Genomic DNA, 22085 nt, shown 5'->3' on the forward strand with positions numbered 1-22085 from the left:
TCTTCCCAGGCCTCCTCTTTCCCTCCCCCTCCATCTGTCCTGCTGGATTGGATCCCAGGGCTGGGCTCGGCTCTTACACTTGTGAGGTGTGACCAGCAGGTCTAGCGTCTTCTGGGACAGATTGGGCCAAATTGCCATCATCTCCTTCCGCAGCTCAGCGTCCATCTGCTGTTTGTCAGCTCCTCCTGCAATGCGGGTGTAGACAGACCCTGACTGCCTGCCTGGGTGTCAACTGGACTCTGGGTCAACTGCAAAGCCATAGGCTCCCAAGAACGAGACCTCAATCTTTCTGGTCCCCATGGGGTCTCCAGTTCCCCAAGGGCCTGGCCCAGAGGAGGCCCTGGGCAGTGCTGCTGGAATGACCTTGTGGGCTCTGGTTCTCGGTGGGGCCAGGACCATGAAGCAGCTGTGCAGGAGAGAGCCCAGCATGGAGAACAGCTGGGCGACCCGGGTCCCAATCGAGTCTCTCAGTTATCGGCTGCATGACTTAGGTTACTCTACCACTTAGTGCCTCAGTTTCTCCATCTGTGAAATGGAGATGATAGCAAGAGTACTTGCCCCTCACCTGGTTGTTGTTTTTTTTTGTTTTTGGTTTTTTTTTTTTTTTTCTTTTTTTTTTGAGACAGAGTCTCGCTCTGTTGCCCAGGCTGGAGTGCAGTGGCACGAGCTTGGCTCACTGCAACCTCCGACTCCTGGGTTCAAGCAATTCTCCTGTCTCAGCTTCCTGAGTAGCTGGGATTATAGACATGCGCCACCACACCTGGCTAATTTTTTGTATTTTTAGTAGAGACGGAGTTTCACCATGTTGGTCAAGCTGGTCTCAAACTCCTAACCTCAGGTGATCCACATGCCTTGGCCTCCCAAAGTGCTGGGATTACAGGCATAAGCCACCGCGCCCGGCAGGTTGTTTTTTTTTTTTTGAGACGGAGTTTCACTCTTGTTGCCCAGGCTGGAGTGCAATGGCACAATCTCAGCTCACTGCAACCTCTGCCTCCCGGGTTCAAGCGATTCTCCTGCCTCAGCCTCCCGAGTAGCTGGGATTACAGGTGTGCACCACCACGCCCAACTAATTTTGTATTTTTAGTAGAGACGGGGTTTCACCATGTTGGCCAGGCTGGTCTCAAACTCCTGACCTCAGGTGATCCACCCTCCTCAGCCTCCCAAAGTGCTGGGGATTGCATGCGTGAACCACCGTGCCTGGCCTGTTTTTTTTTTTTTTTTGACAGAGTCTCTCTCTGTTCCCAGGCTGGAGTGCAGTGACGTGATCTCGACTCACTGCAACCTCCGCCTCCCAGGTTCAAGAGATTCTCCCGCTTCAGCTTCCTGAGTAGCTGGGACTACAGGCAGGCACCACCATGCCTGGTTGTTTGATGATCAAAGTAACGTGTGTGCAGCCTTGGGACAGTGTCTGCTGTAGGATTATTACTGCAGTGACCCATCTGTTCGAGGCTGGGATGCCCTGGAGCATCCCCAACAGAGGAGGTTTTGGTTTTGGTTTTATTTTGATTTTTGAGACAGGGTTTTGCTCTGTTGCCCAGGCTGGAGTGCCATGGCGCAAACATAGCTCACTGCAGTCGTGACCTCCTGGGCTCAAGATCCTCCCACCTCAGCCTCTCAAAGTGCTGGAATTACAGATGAGAGCCACTGTGCGTGGCTCAGAGGAGGTCTTTTCCCCTTTCCCAAGTCTCCACTGCCATGGACATGCCCTTGGCCTGCAGTCAGTCCCTGGTCCCTCACCCCAGTCATGGTGGTCATTAAAGCTCTCTGGCGGTGTTTCCTGGCCCTCCGACCTGAGTACATGGGGGGGTTCCTCCTGTGATTGGCAGGGCCATGTGATGAGTTCTTGCTAATTGCGTGTGCACCATGTAATGTGCCACTTTGGGGCCAGAGCATTTATTATTATTTTTATTATTGTTATTATTTTTGAGATGGAGTCTCGCTCTGTCACTCAGGCTGGAGTGCAATGGCACGATCTCGGCTCACTGCAACCTCCACCTTCAGAGTTCAAGCGATTCTCCCACCTCAGCCTCCCGAGTAGCTGGGATTACAGACATCTGTCTGGCTATTTTTATATTTTTGTAGAGACAGGGTTTCACCATGTTGGCCAGGCTGGTCTCGAACTCCTGACCTCAGGTGATCTGCCTGCCTTGGCCTCCCAAAGTGCTGGGATTACAGGCATGAGCCACTGCGCCTGGCCTATTATTTTTTTAAAAAATTTATCTATCTATCTATCTATCTATCTATCTATCTATCTATCTATCTATCTATCTAATCTATCTATCTATCATCTATCATCTATCTATCGATCGACAGGGTCTTACTCTGTTGCCCAGGCTGTGGCACAATCTTTGTTCACCGAAGCCTTGAGCTCCTGGGTTCAAGCAATCCACATTCTGACAGAAGTCAGAATGTCACTGTGGGCTGCTATTTGGATATGCTAACTGGGTTTACGTTTAATATGCTAATTGGTTCAGGCAGGTGGTTGGCTCTGCCCTCAATGCCTGGGGTGGGGGGCTTGAAAGAGGATAGGGTCCAGCCTGGCCAACATGGTGAAACCCGTCTCTAGTAAAAATGCAAAAATTAGCTGGGCGTGGTGGCATGCGCCTGTAATCTCAACTACTCGGGAGGCTGAGGCATGAGAATCGCTTGAACCCGGGAGGTGGAGGCTGCAGTGGTGAGTTGAGACTGCGCCACTGCACCCCAGCCTGGGCGACAGAACGAGACTCCATCTCAAAACAAAACAAAACAAAACCAACAAAACCAAAACCAAAACAGAGATTCTTCTGGGCAGAGAGAACAGAGGGGTGGGTGGGAGAGAGAAACAGATGGACAGGGAAGAGAGAGAGAGACAGAGACAAACAGAATGAGATGGACTTGTCCCCTTTCTCCCAGTCTCCAGCAATGAATGGTGACACCATTTTTGAGAATCTGAAGAATGAGGTTAATCTGTACCCCCTTTGCAGCCCCTTAGCCTGCTGGAAAGGAAGCTCAGTGTGCTTAGAAAGTGAACTGAGCTGTGAAAAGGAAGCGTGTTATGTTCTCCTGAGACTCGCATCTGCTCAAAGGGCTGCCACTGTTATCACTCTTCCATTGTTGTCTCCACACCCTCTTGACCTTCCTTAACCCCGAGAGCCTGGCTCAGCTGTGGAACTCCAGGATGAGGCCTGGCACCCACTGAGGACAAGAGGTGGAGGGGCCCCTGGCTGAGAAATCTGGGGGATCATTGTCTTCAGGGAACTGAGTGGCATCTGGGGTATAAGTAACAACTGTGACAGCCAAACGCAGGGACATCTCTAGGAGTCTTTGAAACCCTCAGGAAGGGAATCCAGTAGGTGTCATAGAGGCTGGGGTTCTAAGCAGTAAGGACTAGCTCAGCAGGCTGGTGTTGTCCAAACCCTGTACATTCCAACGAAAGGACTGGCCCATTGACTTGCTCCTGGGAGGTGATCTCTAAGCCTTTGAAATGTCCTGCCTGAAAAGAGTGTCTTTATTTAGCAGGGGGCCTTGGGCCACACTGTATAGTTCATTGTTTTTTTTTTTTTTTTTTTTTTAAAAAAGAGATAGGGTCTCACTATGTTGCCTAGGCTGGTCTCAAACTCCTGGCCTCAAACAATCCTCCAGCCTCAGCCTCCCAAAGTGCTGGGATTATAGGCATGAGTCACCGTACCTGGCCAATACAGTTCATTCTGTTTTATTTATTTATTTATTTTGAGATGGTGTTTTTGCTCTATTGCCCAGGCTGGAGTGCAATGGCACGATCTTGGCTCACTGCAACCTCTGCCTCCTAGTTTCAAGTGATTCTCCTGCCTCAGCTTCCCGAGTAGCTAGGATTACAGGCGCCCGCCACCACGCCTGGATAATTTTCCATACCGTTAATTCTAACAATGCGATTTATCGCTGGGGTCTTGGGCCACGTGGTATCAGTTTGACCTCTGGAGGGACTGGAGACTGAGTAACTACGTCAGCCCTGCCTATATGACAAACCCTCAATAAAAACCCTGGAGCATCAAGGCTCAGGTGAGCTTCCCTGGTTGGCAGTACATGGTGCGTGTTGTCGCACACTGCAGGGAGAATTAAGCGTTGTCTGTGCAACTCCACTGGAGGCAGACAACTGGAAGCTCGCGCCTGGTGTCTCCTGGACCCTTCCCCAGATCCCTTTCCTTTGCGCATTTTGTTTTTGGATTTTGTTTGTTTGTTTGAGACAGTCTTGTTCTGTCGCCCAGGCTGGAGTGCAGTGGCTTGATCTTGGCTTAATGTAGCTCTCTCTCCTGGGTTGAAGGGATTCTTGTGCCTCAGCCTCTGGAGTAGCTGGGACTACAGGCGTATGCCACCACACCTGGCTAATTTTTTTTTTGGACAGAGTTTTGCCTTGTCACCCAGGCTGGAGTGCAATGGCGCGGTCTCAGCTCATTGCAACCTCTGCCTCAGCCTCCTGAGTAGCTGGGATTACAGGGGTCTGGCACCATGCCTAATTTTTGTATTTTTGGTAGAGACAGGGTTTCGCCATGTTGGCCAGGCTGGTCTTAAACTTGTGACCTCAAGTGATCTGCCCGCCTTGCCCTCCCAAAGTGCCAGGATTACAGGTGTGAGCCACCACGCCTGGCCCTTTGCAGATTTTTTTTTTTTTTTTTCTAATAGAGTCTCACTCTGTCCAGCCTGCAGTAAAGTGGCGGGATCTCGGCTCACTGCAACCTCTGCCTCCTGGGTTCAAGTGCTTCTCCTACCTTAGTCTTCCAAGTAGCTGGGATTACTGGCGCCAGCCACCACGCCTGGCTAATTTTTGTATTTTTAGTAGAGACAGGGTTTCACCATGTTGGTCAGGCTGGTCTCAAACTCGTGACCTCAAGTGATCTGCCTACCTCGCCCTCCCAAAGTGCTGGGATTACAGGCATGAGCCACCATGCCCGGCCCTTTGCAGATTTTAATCTATATTCTTTCACTGTAATAAACCGTGAGTATAAAAACTTTTCTCAGTTCTGAGTTCTTCCAGGGAATCACTGAACCTGTGGGTGGTTTTGGGACCCCCTGAACACAGATTCTCAGAGGGCCACAGCAGCTGAGTTACGATGGCATTACATACAAAGAGTGGGGGTGTTGTTAGACCCGTTGTACAGACGAAGGAACTGTGGTAGGCAGAATTCAAAAGCTGCCCTTCCGCCAAGATTCTGTTTATTCAAACACTAATCTAGGGACCATTGCCCAGACTATGAAGGGACTTTGCAGATATAATTAAAATACTGGAGGCCCGGCACGGTGGCTCACACCTGTAATCCCAGCACTTTGGGAGGCCGAGGTGGGCAGATAATGAGGTCAGGAGATCGAGACCATCCTGCTATCTCCGGTGAAACCCCGTTTCTACTAAAAATACAAAAAATTAGCCGGGCGTGGTGGCACGCATCTGTAGTCCCAGCTACTCAGGAGGCTGAGGCAGAAGAATCACTTGAACCCGGGAGGTGGAGGTTGCAGTGAGCCGAGATTGCGCCACTGCACTCCAGCCTGGGCGACAGAACGAGACTCCGTTTCACAAAAAAAGAAAATGCTGGGCATGGTGGCTCATGCCTGTAATCCCAGCACTTTGGGAGGCTGAGGCGGGTGGATCACCTGAGGTCAGGAGTTCAAAACCAGCCTGGTCAACCTTGTGAAACCCCATCTCTACTAAAAATACAAAAAAATTTAGCTGGGCGTGGTGGTGGGCACCTGTAATCTCAGCTACTCGGGAGGTTGAGGCAGGAGAATTGCTTGAACCTGGGAGGCGGAGATTGCAGTGAACTGAGATCACACCATTACACTCCAGCCTTGGCAACAAGAGTGAAATTTTTGTCTCAAGAAAAAAAAATTAAAATATCAAGTCAGCTGACCTCAAAATACAGAGATGATCTGGGTAGGCCTGCCCCAATCAGGTGAGCCCTTGAAAAGCACAATATTCTCTCTGCTTGGTGACAGATGGGGAAGTCAGAGAGAATGGGAGCACATGGAGAATTACATGCACTTCCAGGAGCAAAAAGCTAAAAAGCCAGTGATAAAACAAGACCTCAGTCCTACAGCCACAAGGACTTCAATTCTGCCAACACCTGAATTAACCTGGAAGTAGATTCTCCCACAGATCCTCCAGAGAGGAGCCCAGCTTGGCTGACACCTTGATTTCAGCCTCGTGAGACCCTCAGCAGAGAGCCCAGTCCAGCTTCTTGGACTTCTGACCTACGGGACTGTGAGCTGACAAATAGGTGTGTCTTAAGCTGCTATGTCTGTGGTCATCATATAGCTCACTGCAGCCTTGACATCCGGGTCCCCAGTGATCCTCCCACTCCAGCCTCCCAAGTAGCTGGGACTACAGGTGCACATCACCACACCTGGCTAATTTTAAAATTTTCTGTAGAGATGGGGTCTCTCTGTGTTGGCCAGGCTGATCTTGAACTCCTGGCCTCAAGTGATACTCCTGCCTCGGCCTCCCAAAGTGCTGGGATTACAGGTGTGAGCCATTGTGCCCAACCTCCTTGTGCTCTCTTTACCTTCACTTTGTTCCTGGCATTAACAATATCTGTCCTCCACCCCTCCAGTCCCCCACCTTCCCTGCCACTTCCTCCTTGAGTCTTGCCACGTGGCCTTGGCTCTTCCTCCCTTCTTTCCCTCAAGACCCCGGAAGGCACATATGTTCCGAGGCTCAGTCTTCCCTCCTGACTTCCCAGACTATCCACCCGCTCCTCTCCCACCCACTCCTTCTCTCTGGTCCCATTTGTTTTTTCTTTTCTTTCTTTTTTTTTTTTTGAGACAGAGTCTTGCTGTGTCCCCCAGGCTGGAGTGCAATGGTTTGATCTCGGCTCACTGCAACCTCTGCCCCCGGGTTCGAGCAATTCTTGTGCTCAGCATCCCGAGTTGCTGGGATTATAGGTGTGCACCACCACGCCTGGCTAATTTTTGTATTTTTAGTGGAGATGGAGTTTCGCCGTGTTGGCCAGGCTGGTCTCAAACTCCTGGCCTTAAGTGATCCACCTTCCTCAGCCTCCCAAAGTGCTGGGATTACAGGCGTGAGCCTCAGGTCCCCATTTCTTCTGGCGATTGTGCGCCTCTCTCTCTGCCCTGCTGTCCTTAATCAGCTGCCAAATCACATCACATCCCCTTTCAGGCCTCCGAAATGCACTCCAGACAGGGGACCCCTGACCCCTCCGCCAAAGCTGCCCTGGTCAAAGTGGCCACGATGACCAGTCACTTGTGATCCTCGTCATCCTTGGTCTCTGGGCAGTGCCTGACGTGGTTGGCCCCCTTCCTCCTGAAGCCACCCTTCTAAATATAGAAGCTGCCTCCAGGAGCCCACACTGCCCTGGTCTCTGCCCGCCTCCCTGGCCTCCTCTTCTTCTTTCCCCCTAATGATGGAGAGTGAGCCCTGAGCTAGGTCTTGGGGGGAATCTCTCAGTACTTTTTATTTTTATTTTTATTTTTGAGACGGAGTCTTGCTCTGTCGCCCAGGCTAAAGTGCAGTGATGTGATCTCGGCTCACTGCAACCTCTGCCTCCCGGGTTCAAGTGATTCTCCTGCCTCAGCCTCCCTAGTAACTGGGATTACAGGTGCCCACCACCACACCCGGGTAATTTTTGTATTTTTAGTAGAGACAGGGTTTTGCCATGTTGGTCAGGCTGGTCTTGAACTCCTGACCTCAAGTGATCCACCCGCTTCAGCCTCCCAAAGTGCTGGGATTACAGGCACACGCCACGACACCCAGCTAATTTTTGTATTTTTAGTAGAGACAGGGTTTTGCCATGTTGGCCAGGCTGATCTCGAACTCCTGACCTCAAATGATCCACCCACCTCGGCCTCCCAACGTGCTCAGATTACAGGCGTGAACCACTGTGCCTGGCCTCAACAAAAATGCTGAGATTACAGGTGTGAGCCACCATGTCCAGCCTTCTCAGCTTTTTTTTTTTTTTTTTTTTTTTAGATGAAGTCTCACTCTGTCACCCAGGTTAGAGTGCAGTGGCACAATCTCGGCTCGCTGCAACCTCTGCCTCTCGGGTTCAAGCAATTCTCCTGCCTCAGCCTTCTGAGTAGCAGGGACTACAGGTGCGTGCCACCACACCCAGCTAATTTTTTGTATTTTTAGTAGAGACGGGGTTTCACTGTGTTACCCAGGATAGTCTCGATTTCTTGACTTCGTGATCTGCCCGCCTCGGCCTCCCAAAGTGCTGGGATTACAGGCGTGAGCCAGCGTGCCCCGCCTCAGCTTTGTTTTTTTTTTTTGAGACAGCGTCTTGCTCTGTCACCCAGGCTGGAGTTCAGTGGCGCGATCTTGGCTCACTGCAACCTCTGTCTCCCAGGTTCAAGTGATTCTCCTGCCTCAGCCTCCAGAGTAGCTGGGGTTACAGGCGCCCACCATGACACCCGGCTAATTTTTGTATTTTTGGTAGAGATGGGGTTTCACCATGTTGGCCAGGCTGGTCTTGAAGTCCTGACCTCGTGATCCACCCACCTTGGACTCCCAAAGTGCTGGGATTACAGGCGTAAGCCACCGCACCCAGCCCCTTCTCAGCTTTAAAAAATTTTTTTTTCTTTTTCTTTCTGTTGTTTTGAGCTAGGATCTCGTTCTGTTGCCCAGGCTGGAGTGCAGTGGTGCGATCATGACTCACTGCAGCCTCAAACTCCTGGCTTCAAGCAATCCTCTCATCTCTGCCTCCTGAGTAGCTGGGACCACAGGCATATGCCACCATGTCCAGTTAATTTAATTAAATTTAATTTAAGTTTTGAGACAGAGTCTTGCTCTGTCTCCCAGGCTGTAGTGCAGTGGCGTGATCTCGGCTCACTGCAACCTCCGCCTCCCAGGTTCAAGCGATTCTTCTGCCTCATCCTCCCGAGTAGCTGGGACTACAGTGCCCACCACCACGTCTGGCTAAATTTTGTATTTTTAGTAGAGACGGGGGTTTCACCACATTGGCCAGGCTGGTGATCCTGACCTCAAGTGATCCACCCACCTTGGCCCCCCAAAGTGCTGAGATTACAGGCGTGAGCCACCACGTCGGGCCTACCCCGAGATCTAAGCTGCCGTCCTGTCTCCATCCGGATGATATCAGCAGCCCCCACACTGGCCTCCTTTTGGTCTCCCCCTCAGTGGCCGGAGGGAACCTGTTCAAATGTGAGTTGGGTCAGGTTCCTCTTCTGCTCTGAACCTGCGTGGCGCGCCCTCACTCAGGTGAGTCAGCTCAATGCCCTGGGTGTCCTGTGTTCACCCCTCTGTCAGGGCCTTTGCCAGTCCTTCTGCCTGGAGCACCTTCCCCCCAGGGATCCATGAGACACTGCCTTACCTCCTCAGTTGCGGCCTCCCCATCCATCTAAAGTGTAAGCTGCTGGGTCCTCCCCTGCTTGGACGGGTCTCTGGCACATTGAAGGGGTGCACTAAATATCTGCCAAATGGGCCGGGTGTGGTGGCTCATGCCTGTAATACCAGCATTTTGGGAGACCGAGGTGGGAGGACTGCTTGAGCCCAGGAGTTTGAGACCAGCCTGGGCAACCTGATGAAACCCCATCTCTATAAAAAATATAAAAAATTAGGTTGGGCACGGTGGCTCACGCCTGTAATCCAGCACTTTGGGAAGTCAAGGCAGGTGGATCACTTGAGGTCAGGAGTTTGAGACCAGAGGTCAGGAGTTCGAGACCAGCCTGGCCAACATGGTGAAACCCATGTCTCTACCCAAAATATAAAAAATTAGCCGGGTGTGGTGGCGTGCACCTATAATCCCAGCTACTTGGGAGGCTGAGGCAGGAGAATCGCTTGAACCCGGGAGGCGGAGGTAGCAATGAGCCAAGATCACACCACTGCACTTCAGCCTGGGTGACAGAGGGAAACTGTCAAAAAAAAAAAAAAAAAATTAGCCGAGTGTGGTGGTGTGTGCCTGCAGTCCCAGCTACTGGGGAGGCTGAGGTGGAAGGATCACTTGAGCCTGGGAGGTCAAGGCTGCGGTGACTTGCAATCATGTCACTGCACTGCAGCCTGGGCAACAGAGCAAGACTCTGTCTCAAAAACAAAAAACAAACAAAAAAACCCCCAAAACCCAAAACCCCAAAAAACCCTGTGGAACGAATGAATGGAAGAGTGAATGAAGATCCAGGGGCTGACAGCAGCTCCTCTAGTTTGGGGTAGGGAGGGAGATCCCGGTTCCACCCTGTCACGCCTGTCTGTGCCCGCCCCGTCCCTTCCTTACCCTTGGCAATCTTGATGTCCAGGGCTGTGCGGATCAGAGCCATAAGGGTGGAATTGAAGTGGACGGTGTTGTCATCTGCGACGGGCAGGTCCATCCGCAGAAGCCGCTACAGAAAACCCAAGGCAAGCGCAGTCATTCCCAGGCATCCCTCCCGGGTCTCCCGTGAGCCGCGCCCGCCCCTACCCAGGGAGTCCCAGGAAGAACTCTGAAAGCTGCGGCGGCTGAGGTGTCCCTTACTTAGGTTACCTGTCCCAGTACTCGGTTTCTCTTGGTGGCCCGCAGGGAGGGCACAAAAGGCTCTCTTGTACTTCTGGTCCCCTGCCCTCTCCTTTTTTCCCCCACCTGCTTGAGCTGAGAGCCGGCATTTCCAGGGTTAGCCTCAATCCTTGCGCCACCCCCCGCCCTGCCCCAGAGTTCTTCTGGACGGCCCCGTTTCGGTCTGACCCCAAAGAAAAAGAGCACAAGCTGGATTTGAGCAGCGCGTGCAACAGCCAAGGCTGAGGGGGCCAGGACCACAGCCGCTGGTGGGGGGCACTGCCGGCTCCCCACACCCAACCCCTGGCTTGGCCCAGACCAGGACAGAGCAGATGGGCACAGACCACATCATTCCTCTGAGAAGCAGCAGGCAGGCAGCCCCCCACTGACGGGGCAGGCCCCTCGCAGGCATGCAGCGAGGCTGTGACACAGAACAGCACAGACAGGGGCGCATGCAGACGGAATCTCGAGACTCATTCATAGCTCCGTGGGAAGTGTATCTCAGGGGCATGTCCGGATCTTGGCTCTCTGTGCAATGGCAGGGGGAAGGGGTGAGAGGCATTCCCTTCCAGCCCAGGGAAGAAAAGATTCCCCATGTCCCAGGCAGGGGCTCTGTCCACCATGCTTGGTGGCATGGGAGAGGATGCTGGGCTGGTGTGCACCAGCCCAGGCTGAGGTGGCACAGAGAAGGGGGGTGAGGGCGACTTGGGTGGGGATTCAGACACACCTGGGCAGGAAACACAGAGTTGAAGATGGGGAGGGGTATGGTAAATCCAGAGCAGGACACTGGAGGGGACACTGGGGGCAGGGTGGGGAAGGAGGTGGGAAATAGAGAAACACACATAGACTGGGCCACTGTGCACTGTTGTGCAGGTTGTACACTGCACAAAGGGCTCCCGTCTTGGAAATGATACATTTATGTACTTATTTATTAATTAAAATATTTTTTCTTTTTGTAGAGATGGGGTCTTGCTATGTTGCCCAGGCTAGTCTCGAACTGGGCTCAAGTTATCCTCCCATCTCAGCCTCCCAAAGCACTAGGATTACAGGCATGAGCCACTACGCCCAGCCCCCGATTTGTGTATTAAATATAACAGCTTCCCAGCTGATAGAAAAAAGGTGTCTTGTTCTCATCACATTGGTGGATTGCAACAATTTTCCAACAGACATGTTCTGTGGAAAGGGTGCCTTTTTCAAATTTGCACAAAGTTGTCTTATGGACCCATGGTGGTCCTGCACAAAGACCAGAAGAGGAAGGGCTCTCCCTCCCTCTCTTGCACATGCGCACACATTCATCTAAGCAGAGACTGAGAGAAGCGACTTCAGGGAAACTGGGGGGTGGGGCAGGGAGGGGCGCAGAGTGACAGGTGCCAGGAGAGGCTCATTGTCTGAGATGCTGGTGGGACAACCTTGTCCCCGGCTTTGATTGAGAAGTGAGGGGAGACATATAGGTTAGGTGAGGAGGGGTGCACAGAGGAAGGAAAGGAATGAGGTGGGGAGGCGGCAACACAGGGCGGGTACAAATAACGTTGATGGATACGGATGCAGGGAAGACCAAGGTGGATGGGAGAATAGGATGATGGGGTAATACTTTTTGGGTGGGGAGAATCTTTAAAGGTCATCCCTGAACTTCTTGTGGATGAATGGAGGGAACAGAGCATCTGTCCTTGGGCACCAAGGGAGATTCCAGGACAGGGATCTGGAGGGGTGGCCCGGCCCAGCCGCTTGGCGGCAGGACGCTCGCTCTCTCAGCCAGCATGCACCACCCCCCGTCGGCCATGGTGCCTGCCCGCCCCAGGCCCCGCCAAGGCAGCGTGCATGGCCTGCATCAGTTTGCCACCGTCCAGGGGTCCAGCTGCGGCCGCCTGCCCACTCTGGAACAATGGAGAGGCATGTTGGGGTGTCTTGGGGGGATTAGGGACGGGGACTGGGGACGAAACTCCAGGGGAGGGAAGGCAGGGGAAGAGAGGTTCTTGGTGCTCCTTGGAAGGTCTCGAATCCCCAAGGCCCTAGGTCAGAGATCAGCTTCAGGCCTGCGTGGCAGGGGCGGGGACCTGAGGGCTCGAGGCACAAAAGATGGGACTGGGACCTCGCCTGCTTTTGGGGGCTAAAGCCCCTCTCTGCAAGGCGCCTGCCCCAGCCTGGGCATGGGGGCCGCTCTGGGTGGGCGGAAGTGGGAAGCGTGGGTTTTGACTCCCTAAGAAGCGTGTTTGTTTCCAATTTGGTACCTGGGAGACCAGGTGCAAGGGGACCTGGGCGCTCCCCTCCCCCTCCCCCCGGCGTGTCGGCCATAATGGAGTCTCAAAACACGAAGACACTCATCAGAAAGGACGGACACAGTGTGCTGCTTAGAATCAAGGGATGGTCATGATCAGTTTACTCGAGAAAAGAAAAAAAAGAATCAAAAACAAAAAAGAAGAGAAACGTTGGAAAAAGAGAGTCGGCCGGGTGTTTCTGGTCAGCACTAAAAAAAAAGAAGAAGAAAAAAAAACCCAGTGCCTGGACGTCGGTGGTCGGCAAGGGTAGTCTACCTTGTAAGCCACTCTGGCCGGACACTTCTTCCCCAGACCCAAGGGCGGAGACATGTGTCTCAGCATCTGATACATGTCCAGGTAAGGCATGCGGCCCCTGGCAGCACCGAAAATGAAAAAAACAAAAACAAAAACAAAAAAACAAAACGGGAATGGGAACAGAGAACCAAAGGAAGAGGGGTGGGGAGGAACAGAAGAAAGAAAAAAGAAATCCACACGAGCCGAAAAAATAGAGAGAGAGATGCAGAGAATGATAAAATAGATATTTCAAATCAATGGAAAAGAGGAGGAAAAAAATGGAAGAAAAGATCATTAAAAAAAGATTACTTCACTGCTCGGGAGCAGGGAGAGAGAGAGAAAAGAGAAAAGTCAGATTCAGCGTGGGCTCTGAGCTACAGTTCTGGAGGGATGGGGAGGGGAGGGGGAATTCTCACTTTGGAAGACGTAGAGCCATGCTTTTGTTCAATGCCTTTTTTTTTTTTTTTTTTTTTTTTTTAAGAGACAGGGTCTCTCTCTGTCGCCTGGGTTGGAGTGCAGTGGTGTGATCATAGCTCACTGCAGCCTCCACCTCCTGGGCTCAAGCAATCCTTCTGCCTCAGCCTCCCAAGTAGCTGGGACTACAGGCATGCGCCACAATGCCTGGCTAATTTTTTATAGAGAAGGGGGTTCTTGCTATGTTGTCCAGGCTGGTCTCAAACTCCTGGGCTCAAGCGATCCTCCTGCTTTGGCCTCCCAAAGTGCTGGGATTACAGGCATGAGCCACTGTGCCCGGCCGTCACTGTCATTTCTACAGTTGGGTCACGTTCTCTGGTTTGGCTGAGGCTGGTCTCTGAGGGGGCCTAGGTGGGGAGCAGGGGCCAGTGCCAGGGAGGGGAGGAGGGCTAGGGGCTTTGGGAGGTGAGGGGTGGAGGGGGAGAGAGTGGAAGTGATGGTTGGGGGAGAAATGCAAAGTTACAATCCCCCAGGGGATGTGTCTGATTTGGGGTGCCGTGGAGACCCCAGGATGGGCAGCTTCAGCTAAGAGCAAGCAAAGATGGCTGAAGGCTGAAGGGAAGGAGGAAATATGTTCCATGCTTTATCGAGTCTACATGACTGCATTCTGTTGGCTAAGAGAGTTTTCTAGTTTAATGCAAGAAAGAGAGATGGCTCTGTTTTTTTAGAGAAAGATATATATATATATATATGAAATATATATATTGAAGAACCCCAAGCCACACTCATTCCATGGATGCTAGCAGGTTTTAGTGGAAGTCAAACCTTGCAAGCAACCCTATGAGGACATTTCTTGCCTAAGCCGAGAGGGGGAGATATTACTCGTAATAAACTGTACATATCCTTATAATGAATCCGACCGCTGAAAGGAGAAGAAAGGGGGTTAGTGCAGGCAGTGGGTTCACACGGGCTCCCTGGGCACACGGCGAGGTCATGATGCCCGAGGCAGGGGTCTCCCTGGCTTGAAGGAGTGGGAGAGACTGGGGACAAGTGAAGGTCCCCAGTACATTCCCAGACACTGGGGAGACCCAGGGGTGTAGGATTTCAGTCGAGTTCTGGACTGCAGGGCACCTCCCCTGGGGCTCTCTCTGCATCTGCCTCCTCCACAGTCTACATGGGCTACAGGGGTGGGGGGGCTTGTGGAATAGAGGCCTTGGGGACAGCATCCAACTGCTGTGACCTAAAATCAAAAGAGGAAGAGTTAGGAAACAGCCAAAGCCCAGCCCCAGACCCACGGCTCTCCCCAGCCTCTCGGTCTCATGGAGGACTTGTTTGAGGCTATGGGAATAGCCAAGACCACCTCCTACCCACCTTCCTCGTGGAGGCCTCCTCTCTGGTGCTGAGGCCAGAGGAAGATGGGACTTAGGCTGCTGAGGGCCCCCCAGTAATGCTTCTTCAGGCCTCAAGACCAGCCGGAACTAAATCCTCAGTTAGTGGCTGGTGGGCTCCAGGTATTTGGATAAAGCCTCTGAGTGTCCTTCAAGGCTTGGTGTTGGGTGGGCACTCAATACACGTGCACAAGGTGGAACCCACCCTCTGAAACCATTGCCCGTCAGTGGAGAGGGACCCCTCTGGTGTCTACCCAGATGGGAACGCCCACTCCCTTTGTGGCCACAAAGATGCAAGGGACCCTGAGGCTCTGCGTCCTCCCCTGGCCTGTATGTCCTGTCACTCCAAGATTCATGGGTCCCAGTGGGAGCTGAGTTCTGCTACTCTGATGTTGCTGCCAATCCTGTCTGCCAAGGGTAGGCCAGCCCTCCTCCCCACACTCTCAAGAGAACTGAGGCTGAGATGCTGTTGGTTTTCTCCCTGGAGCCTGGCTAATGCATCCTCACCATCTGGAGACTTCACAGTGAGAGACAGGAGAGACTTGTAGGAGGAGAGGGCTCTTCGGGACATCTCGTGGTTGACGCCCTCCCTCATTTCCCAGGAAGTCCAGGGTTGGGCAGGGTTGGTACCCTACGTGTTTAATCTGAGGTGTGCAAGGGTGATGATTCTTACATCTTCTCTCCTGACTGAACCTGTGAGACCCCCGCTAGGACCCCAGGAGCTCAGTGCTCCAGAGTCTGGGGCCTGACCTAGCCCGTGTTCCAGTTCCAGGGACAGGTGAGTATTGTGGCTGGAGGATTCAGGGTGACTTCTTACCAAGCTGCGGGGTCATACTCGGCCCAGACACGCACGTACTCATCCAGGTGGTGGGGGCCCAGGATGGAGGAGTCTCGGGTGAGGTACTCAAAGTTGTCCATGATGACGGCGACAAAGAGATTCAGCATCTGTGGGGACCCCGGGGACCAAGAGAGAGTGGGGGCAGAGACCGAGGGAATGAACGAGTGAGTGAGAAGGATACAGACGGACAGACCCAAAGACATGTACACAGAGGCCCAGATGGAGAGAGGGATAGAGAGAAGATGGGGAAAGGAAACGAGACGGAGACAGAAAGAGATTGGGGAACGGAGAGGTGATGCTCACTCACACAAGGAGGTCCAGTGAGAGAGATTAAGTGGAGAGATGGGGAAGAGGAAGAGACAGACAGAGAGAGATGGAGAGAGAGAGATACAAAGAGACAAAGACTGGCCGGGCGCGGTGGATCATGCCTGTAATCCCAGCACTTTGGGAGGCCAAGGTGGGCGGATCACTTGAGGTCAGGAGTTTGAGACCAGCCTGGCCAACATGGTGAAACCCTGTCTCTACTAAAAATACAAAAATTAGCTGGGTGTGGTGGCATGTGCACCTGTAATCCCAGCTACTCGGGAGGTTGAAGCTGAAGAATCGGTTGAACCTGAGAGGTGGAGGCTGCAGTGAGCTGAGGTCTCGCCACTGCACTTTAGCCTGGGCAACAGAGTGAGACTCCATTTCAAAGAAAAAAAAAAGAGATAGACAAAGACCAAGAATGATGGAAAGAAACAGAGTCAGTGAGAGGGAGGAGAGGGCTTCTGAAACAGGGACCAACACCAGGAGAACCACCGTGACCCCAAATCCTCCCACATCTGCCCCCAACAAGGCCAAAGTGAGATATTTCTTCCCCCGCAATTTTTTTTTTTGAGACAGGATCTCATTCTGTCGCCCCGGCTGGAGTGCAGTGGTGTGATCATGGCTCACTGCAGCCTTGACCTCCAGGGCTCAAGTGATCCTCCCACCTCAGCCTCCTGAGTAGCTGGGACTGCAGGTGCACAGCACCACGTGTGCAGCTAATTCAATTTTTTTTTTTTTAAAGAGATGGGTTTCGCGCCATGCTGCCCAGGCTGGTCTTGTATTCTTGGGCTCAAGTGACCCTCCCACCTCAGCCTTCCAAAGTGTTGGGATTACAGGCATCAGCCACTACGCCCAGCTGAAATATTTCATTGAGTCTCAAATGGGGGAATTCTGTCCCCCACTCCCAACCCCACCCCCACCCCCTGGGGGCATCTGGCAATGTCCAGAGACATTTTTGGTTGTCACAACAGGAGGAACAGGTGGCGTGTGCTGCTAGCATCTGGTGGGGGGAGGACAGGGATGCTGCCATACACTGCAGTGCACATCACGGCCCCACCCCAAAGAATCAGCCACCCCCAAATGTCAACAGTGCTGAGTTTGAGACGCTCAGGGTCACCTGATCCCAGGCTGGTTCAGAGAAGCCTTGGAGGGAACAAGCCTTCGACACAGCCACATTCCAGAGAAACCCACTCCCCTGAAAGGAAGCCAGGCTTAGGGAGCCTAGACGGCCCTCACGGTGTCCACAGACTCACCAGAAATGAGCAGAGGAAGATGAAGGAAACGAAGTAAAAATAAGCAAATTCATTGCCACACTCTCGAGTCAGGATGCCAGAGTTCTTATCACACGGTTTCCCGCTGAGGCAGGAAAGCATGATGTTGTGCCAAGCTTCCCCGGTGGCACTCCTGAGGACAGGGAGAAATCAGAGACTCGGACACCCAGCCCTGACTGGGTACCAATGCCTCCCCAGGAGGTGGAGCACACACGTTAAGCACTTGGACTCTGGAGCTGGCCAGGCAAGCCCCAGGTGGACCACCTCCTTTTACTGGGAGCTGAGAGAAGGGAATTCACATTCTTCGCTGCGCACTGAAGTCCACAGAGAGCTTTGAAAAAATACCAACGCCCGTGTCCCACCCCAGCAGACTTGGATTCAGTTGGTCTAGCGTGGGATTTGAGGACACTGATATGTTTTTTTCTTTTCTTTTCCTTCTCTCTCTCTTTCTTTTCTTTTCCTTTCTTTTCTTTTTCTCTCTCTCTCTTTCTTTTCCTTCTCTCTCTCTTTTCTTTTCCTTTCTTTTTTTTCCTCTCTCTCTTTTTCCTTTCTTTTTTTTCTCTCTCTCTCTTTTTTTTTTGACAGGGTCTTGCTCTGTTAGCCAGGCTGGAGTGCAGTGGCACAATCACTGCTCACTGAAGCCTCAACTTCCCAGGCTCAGGTGATCCTCCCCCATCGGCCTCCTGAGTAGCTGGGACTACAGGCACACGCCACCACTCCTGGCTAATTTTTAAACTATTTTTTGTAGAGATGGGGTTTCACTGCATTGCTCAGGCTGGTCACTGGTATGCTTTAAAAGGTCTCCTCTTGGCTGGGCATGGTGGCTCACACCTGTAATCCCAGCACTTTGGGAGGCCGAGGCAGGCAGATCACGAGGTCAGGAGATTGAGACCATCCTGGCTAACATGGTGAAACCCTATCTCTACTAAAAATACAAAAAATTTGCTTGGCGTGGTGGTGCTCGCCTGTAGTCTCAGCTACTTGGGAGGCTGAGGCAGGAGAATCGCTTGAACCCAGGAGGCGGAGGTTGCAGTGAGCTGAGATCGCACCACTGCACCCCAGCCTGGGTGACAAAGAGGGAGATTCTGTCTCAAAAAAAAAAAAAAAAAAAAAAAAGCTCCCTTCAGGCCTGGTGCAGTGGCTCATGCCTGTAATCCCAGCACTTTGGGAGGCTGAGGCGGGTGGATCACCTGAGGTCAGGAGTTCGAGAACGGCCTGACCAACATGGCGAAACCCCGTCTCTACTAAAAATACAGAAATTAGCTGGGCATGGTGATGGGCACCTATAATTTCAGCTACTCAGGAGGCTGAGGCAGGAGAATCGCTTGAACCCGGGAGGCAGAGGTTGTGCTGAGCCGAGATTGCACCACTGCACTCCAGCCTGGGTAACAAGACTGAAACTCTGTCTCAGAGCAAAAAAAAAAAAGAGCTCCCCTCCATGCAGGTGACAGTCATCTCATACTATATTCTCCCTAGATAACTCTGTTCTAGGTATGCTGGTCTCCTCACAGTCTTCAAACATGCCAGCCATACTCCTGCCTCAGGGCCTTTACACAGGCAGTCCCCACGGCTTGGCCAGCCCTTCCCCATATACACACTGACTCCCTCCCTTGCCAATTTCTCTCAAATGTCACACTTTCAGAGAGGCATAACCTGCTGGCCCTCTATTCTTTTTTTGTTGTTAGATTAAAAACATTATTATCATTTATTATTTTTTACTGTGGCAAAATACACACAGCATGAAGTTTATCAACTTAATCATTTTGAAGTGTACAATTCAGTAGCATTAAGTAAACTCACATTATTATGCAACTATCACCACTATCTACCTCTATAACTTTTTTTAAAAATTAAAAATATATATTTTCTTTTTAGAGACAGAGTCTCGCTCTGTCGCCCAGACTGGAGTGCAGTGGCACAATCATAGCTTACTGTAGCCTGGAACTCCTGGGCTCGAGCAATCCTCCCGCCTCAGCCTCCCAAGTAGCTGGGACTACAGGTGTGTGGCACTATGCCCAGTTAATTAAAAACAATTTTTTTGTAGAGACGGGGTCTCACTATGCTGCCCAGGCTGGTCTCAAACTCCTGGGCTAAAGTGATCCTGCCACCTCTGCCTCCCAAAATGCTAGGATTACAGGCATGAGTCACTGCAGCCAGCCTGATTCCCCTTTATGTTTGAATTTTATATTTTTCCAGCATCCTCTATAATTTGTTTCCTGATTATTCGTCTTCCCCATGGGGAAGTTAGCTTCCAAAGTGCTTAAAATGTCTCTTTTCTCTATTTCCTGTTGCATCCTCGTTTTTCAGCAGTGCATGGCATGCTGTAGGTGCTCAATAAACCTCCACTGGCAGAGCTTGCAGTGAGCTGAGATTGCGCCACTGCACTCCAGCCTGGGCAACAGAGCGAGACTCCGTTTAAAAAAAAATAACAAAAAAACCCTACACTGAACGAGTGAAGGGACTTTTGTGTGCAGCCAAGACGACGAACCAAAGAATCAAGCCTCACAGTCTGTAAGCCTGTTTTCTCATTTGTAGGAGAGGGCTGCCAAGAATCCCTTCCTCACAGGGTGGTCAGGAAGATTCAGAGATAATGCCTGGAAAATGACCTTCATGACTATGTCCCAGGGCCCTCTGCTTCTGCCCTGCTAGGATTCCTGGGCCCCCAGACACCCATTTCCAGCTTCACGGGAAAAGACGGATAAGAGCACATCCGGCCACACCCACACCAGAAAAGGAGGAGGGCACGCCCCCTATCGGAAGAGAAGGAGGGCACGTCACCTAAGGAAGAGAAGGAGAAGGGCACGCCCCCTACTGGAAAAGAAGGGTGAGGGCGCGCCCCTGCCAGAAGAGAAGGAGGAGGGCACGTCTTCCATTGGAAGAGGAGGGTACATCCTCTATGGGAACAGAAGGATGAAGGCAGGCACCCCACCCCACGGAAACTGAATTATCAGAGCAGGCCCCATTCTCACCGGAAGAGAAGCATGAGGGCCTGGAAGAAGGTCCGGAAGTTATTGTGCTCAGTGATTTGGAACTCATCTTCATCACTGTCCTCGTCCTCCACGTCGATGCCAATGTTACCAAACACCTGCGGAATTGGAGGGTGACGACCAGGGGCTGCCATTCCTCCAGTGCCTTCTGGGAAACCCAGCTCAGCCTCCATGGCTGCTTCTGTGGACCAGGCTCCTCTGACCCACCCCTTTCTAAGGGTGGCTGCCCTCCTTGGGAGGCTCTGGGAACCTTAGGGGCATGGCACTCACCTGCATCCCAATGATGGCATAGATGAAGAAGAGCATGGCGATCAGCAGACAGACATAAGGCAGGGCCTGGTGGGAAAAAAGGCAATGAAGAGTGCTGAGGGTCCCTCAGCCGCACTGTCTTCCTCCCTTGTCCCAGTGCTCTGCCCCACTGGGTTGGGTGGCCACATGCCACGCCAGAGTCCTGCCAGGGCTGGTGGGCATCTCTGGGGGCTCTAGGATGAGGCCCTTACAGCTCTGAAGACACACCAGGGGCAGGAAGTTTGACAAGAGCCCTGGAGATAACAGATTCTCTGCACGGCTACATCACAGAGGCACTTCCAATCTGACTTCTACATTCAGCCAGAGCATGGGGGTCACCTGTCTTCTCAGCCCTGGGCCGGCAGCAGGGACGAGGACTCACCTTGAAGGACTGCACAAAGGTCCAGAGAAGAATGCGGATGGTGTAACCCTGACGGAGAAGTTTGATGAGCCGGGCAGCTCGGAAGAGGCGGAGAAAGCTCAGGTTGATGAAGTTATTCTGGGGAGATGGAGGAAGAGGGGTAACCATTCACCCACCCCAAAGGGCTCAGAGCTGTCACCACTCACAGAGGCCCCTACATGAAGCCAACCAACAGGAAAAAAGCAAGCCAGACCCCAAATAAGGAGGGAGAGAGAAAGCACTATTAATGCAATGATGCGGAGGAAAAACTCGAAAAAGGAATAATGTTGGGAGAGAGAGGGTGGGAGGGAGGAAAAGGCATCAACTCAAAAGCATAAGCCCTCCCTGCCAGCCCCACCCACAATGGGGAAAAGGAAAGAAAAAGAAAAGAGGAAAAAGGAACGGGGATGGGGAAGAAATAACAAAAGAACAAGAAAAAGAAAATATATCCGAATCATCCAATCAGGAAAAAAATCGAGATGGTTTTTGTTTCTCCCAACAACCAAATGCACTGAGACGAAAGGACACAAGCCGGTCAAGTTGCGGAATCTATCACACGTGTACGATGCACAAACACCAGGGCAGGGGTGGGGGTGGAGGTCGCCAGCACGCTCAGGCCTGGTGGACATGTGCGGGTTCCGAGGGCATGTTACGCTCCGGGCCAGAAATGCATCTGTCACGGGACTCACCGGGCACCCTGCCCTGCCCTGCCCTGCCGAGCTGCCCACCCGCTCCTGCCCGCCCTGACCTCACCCCACGGCCAAGAGGAGCAGCGGCTCGAGCCAATTGGGAGAAGCGGAAGAGCATCTTTTCTTACCCCCTTGGCGAGCGGGAATGGGGAGGACGGGAGGGAGCTGGGACTGTTCGGCTGCAGGGTGAGTCCTCGCTGCCCGCTGAGTCGGAGAAGATGCATTTGGGGCCCTTTTCCCCCCTCTCAGGGATGGCTTCTCAGCTTCTGGGGCTGGGTGGAGTAGCACGGGACCAGGCCTGCAGGAAGCAGGAAGCACTCAGCTCCCATGGGTGGGTGAGCTCAGAAATCAGCCCGGGCCCACCAAGGGGCGGGTGCTGGGGGCCGGGAGGTGGGGCCATCCCTGCCCCCAGGACCTCCCTGGGTGGCCACTGCCTGTGCTCAAAAACCCCCTGTCTAGTCACTGCCTCTGCCTCCTCCCACCCAAGCTAGAAGAACCAGGGGGCCAGAGAGT

At 52.5% G+C, this 22085-nt stretch overlaps 1 protein-coding gene across 5 annotated transcripts in view; it reads right to left on the bottom strand.

Annotated features, from left to right (window-relative positions):
* CACNA1A (calcium voltage-gated channel subunit alpha1 A) overlaps positions 1-22085 on the bottom strand; it is a 409889-nt gene that overhangs the window by 7986 nt on the left and 379818 nt on the right. For 4 of the 5 annotated variants that reach the window (XM_054538644.2, XM_054538645.2, XM_054538646.2 and 1 more), the window contains 8 exons: positions 20866-20982; positions 20466-20531; positions 20178-20293; positions 17191-17341; positions 15611-15738; positions 12974-13070; positions 10188-10293; positions 78-185 (listed from right to left, as the gene is read on the bottom strand). In XM_054538644.2, the coding sequence (XP_054394619.2) occupies positions 78-185; positions 10188-10293; positions 12974-13070; positions 15611-15738; positions 17191-17341; positions 20178-20293; positions 20466-20531; positions 20866-20982 (889 nt within the window). Of the gene's footprint in view, positions 1-77; positions 186-10187; positions 10294-12973; positions 13071-14230; positions 14328-15610; positions 15739-17190; positions 17342-20177; positions 20294-20465; positions 20532-20865; positions 20983-22085 lie in introns of all 5 variants that reach the window. The other variant, XM_054538643.2, reaches the window with a different exon arrangement.

This window comes from Pongo abelii, chromosome 20 (genome assembly GCF_028885655.2).
Source record: "Pongo abelii isolate AG06213 chromosome 20, NHGRI_mPonAbe1-v2.0_pri, whole genome shotgun sequence".
Taxonomy (NCBI): domain Eukaryota; kingdom Metazoa; phylum Chordata; class Mammalia; order Primates; family Hominidae; genus Pongo; species Pongo abelii.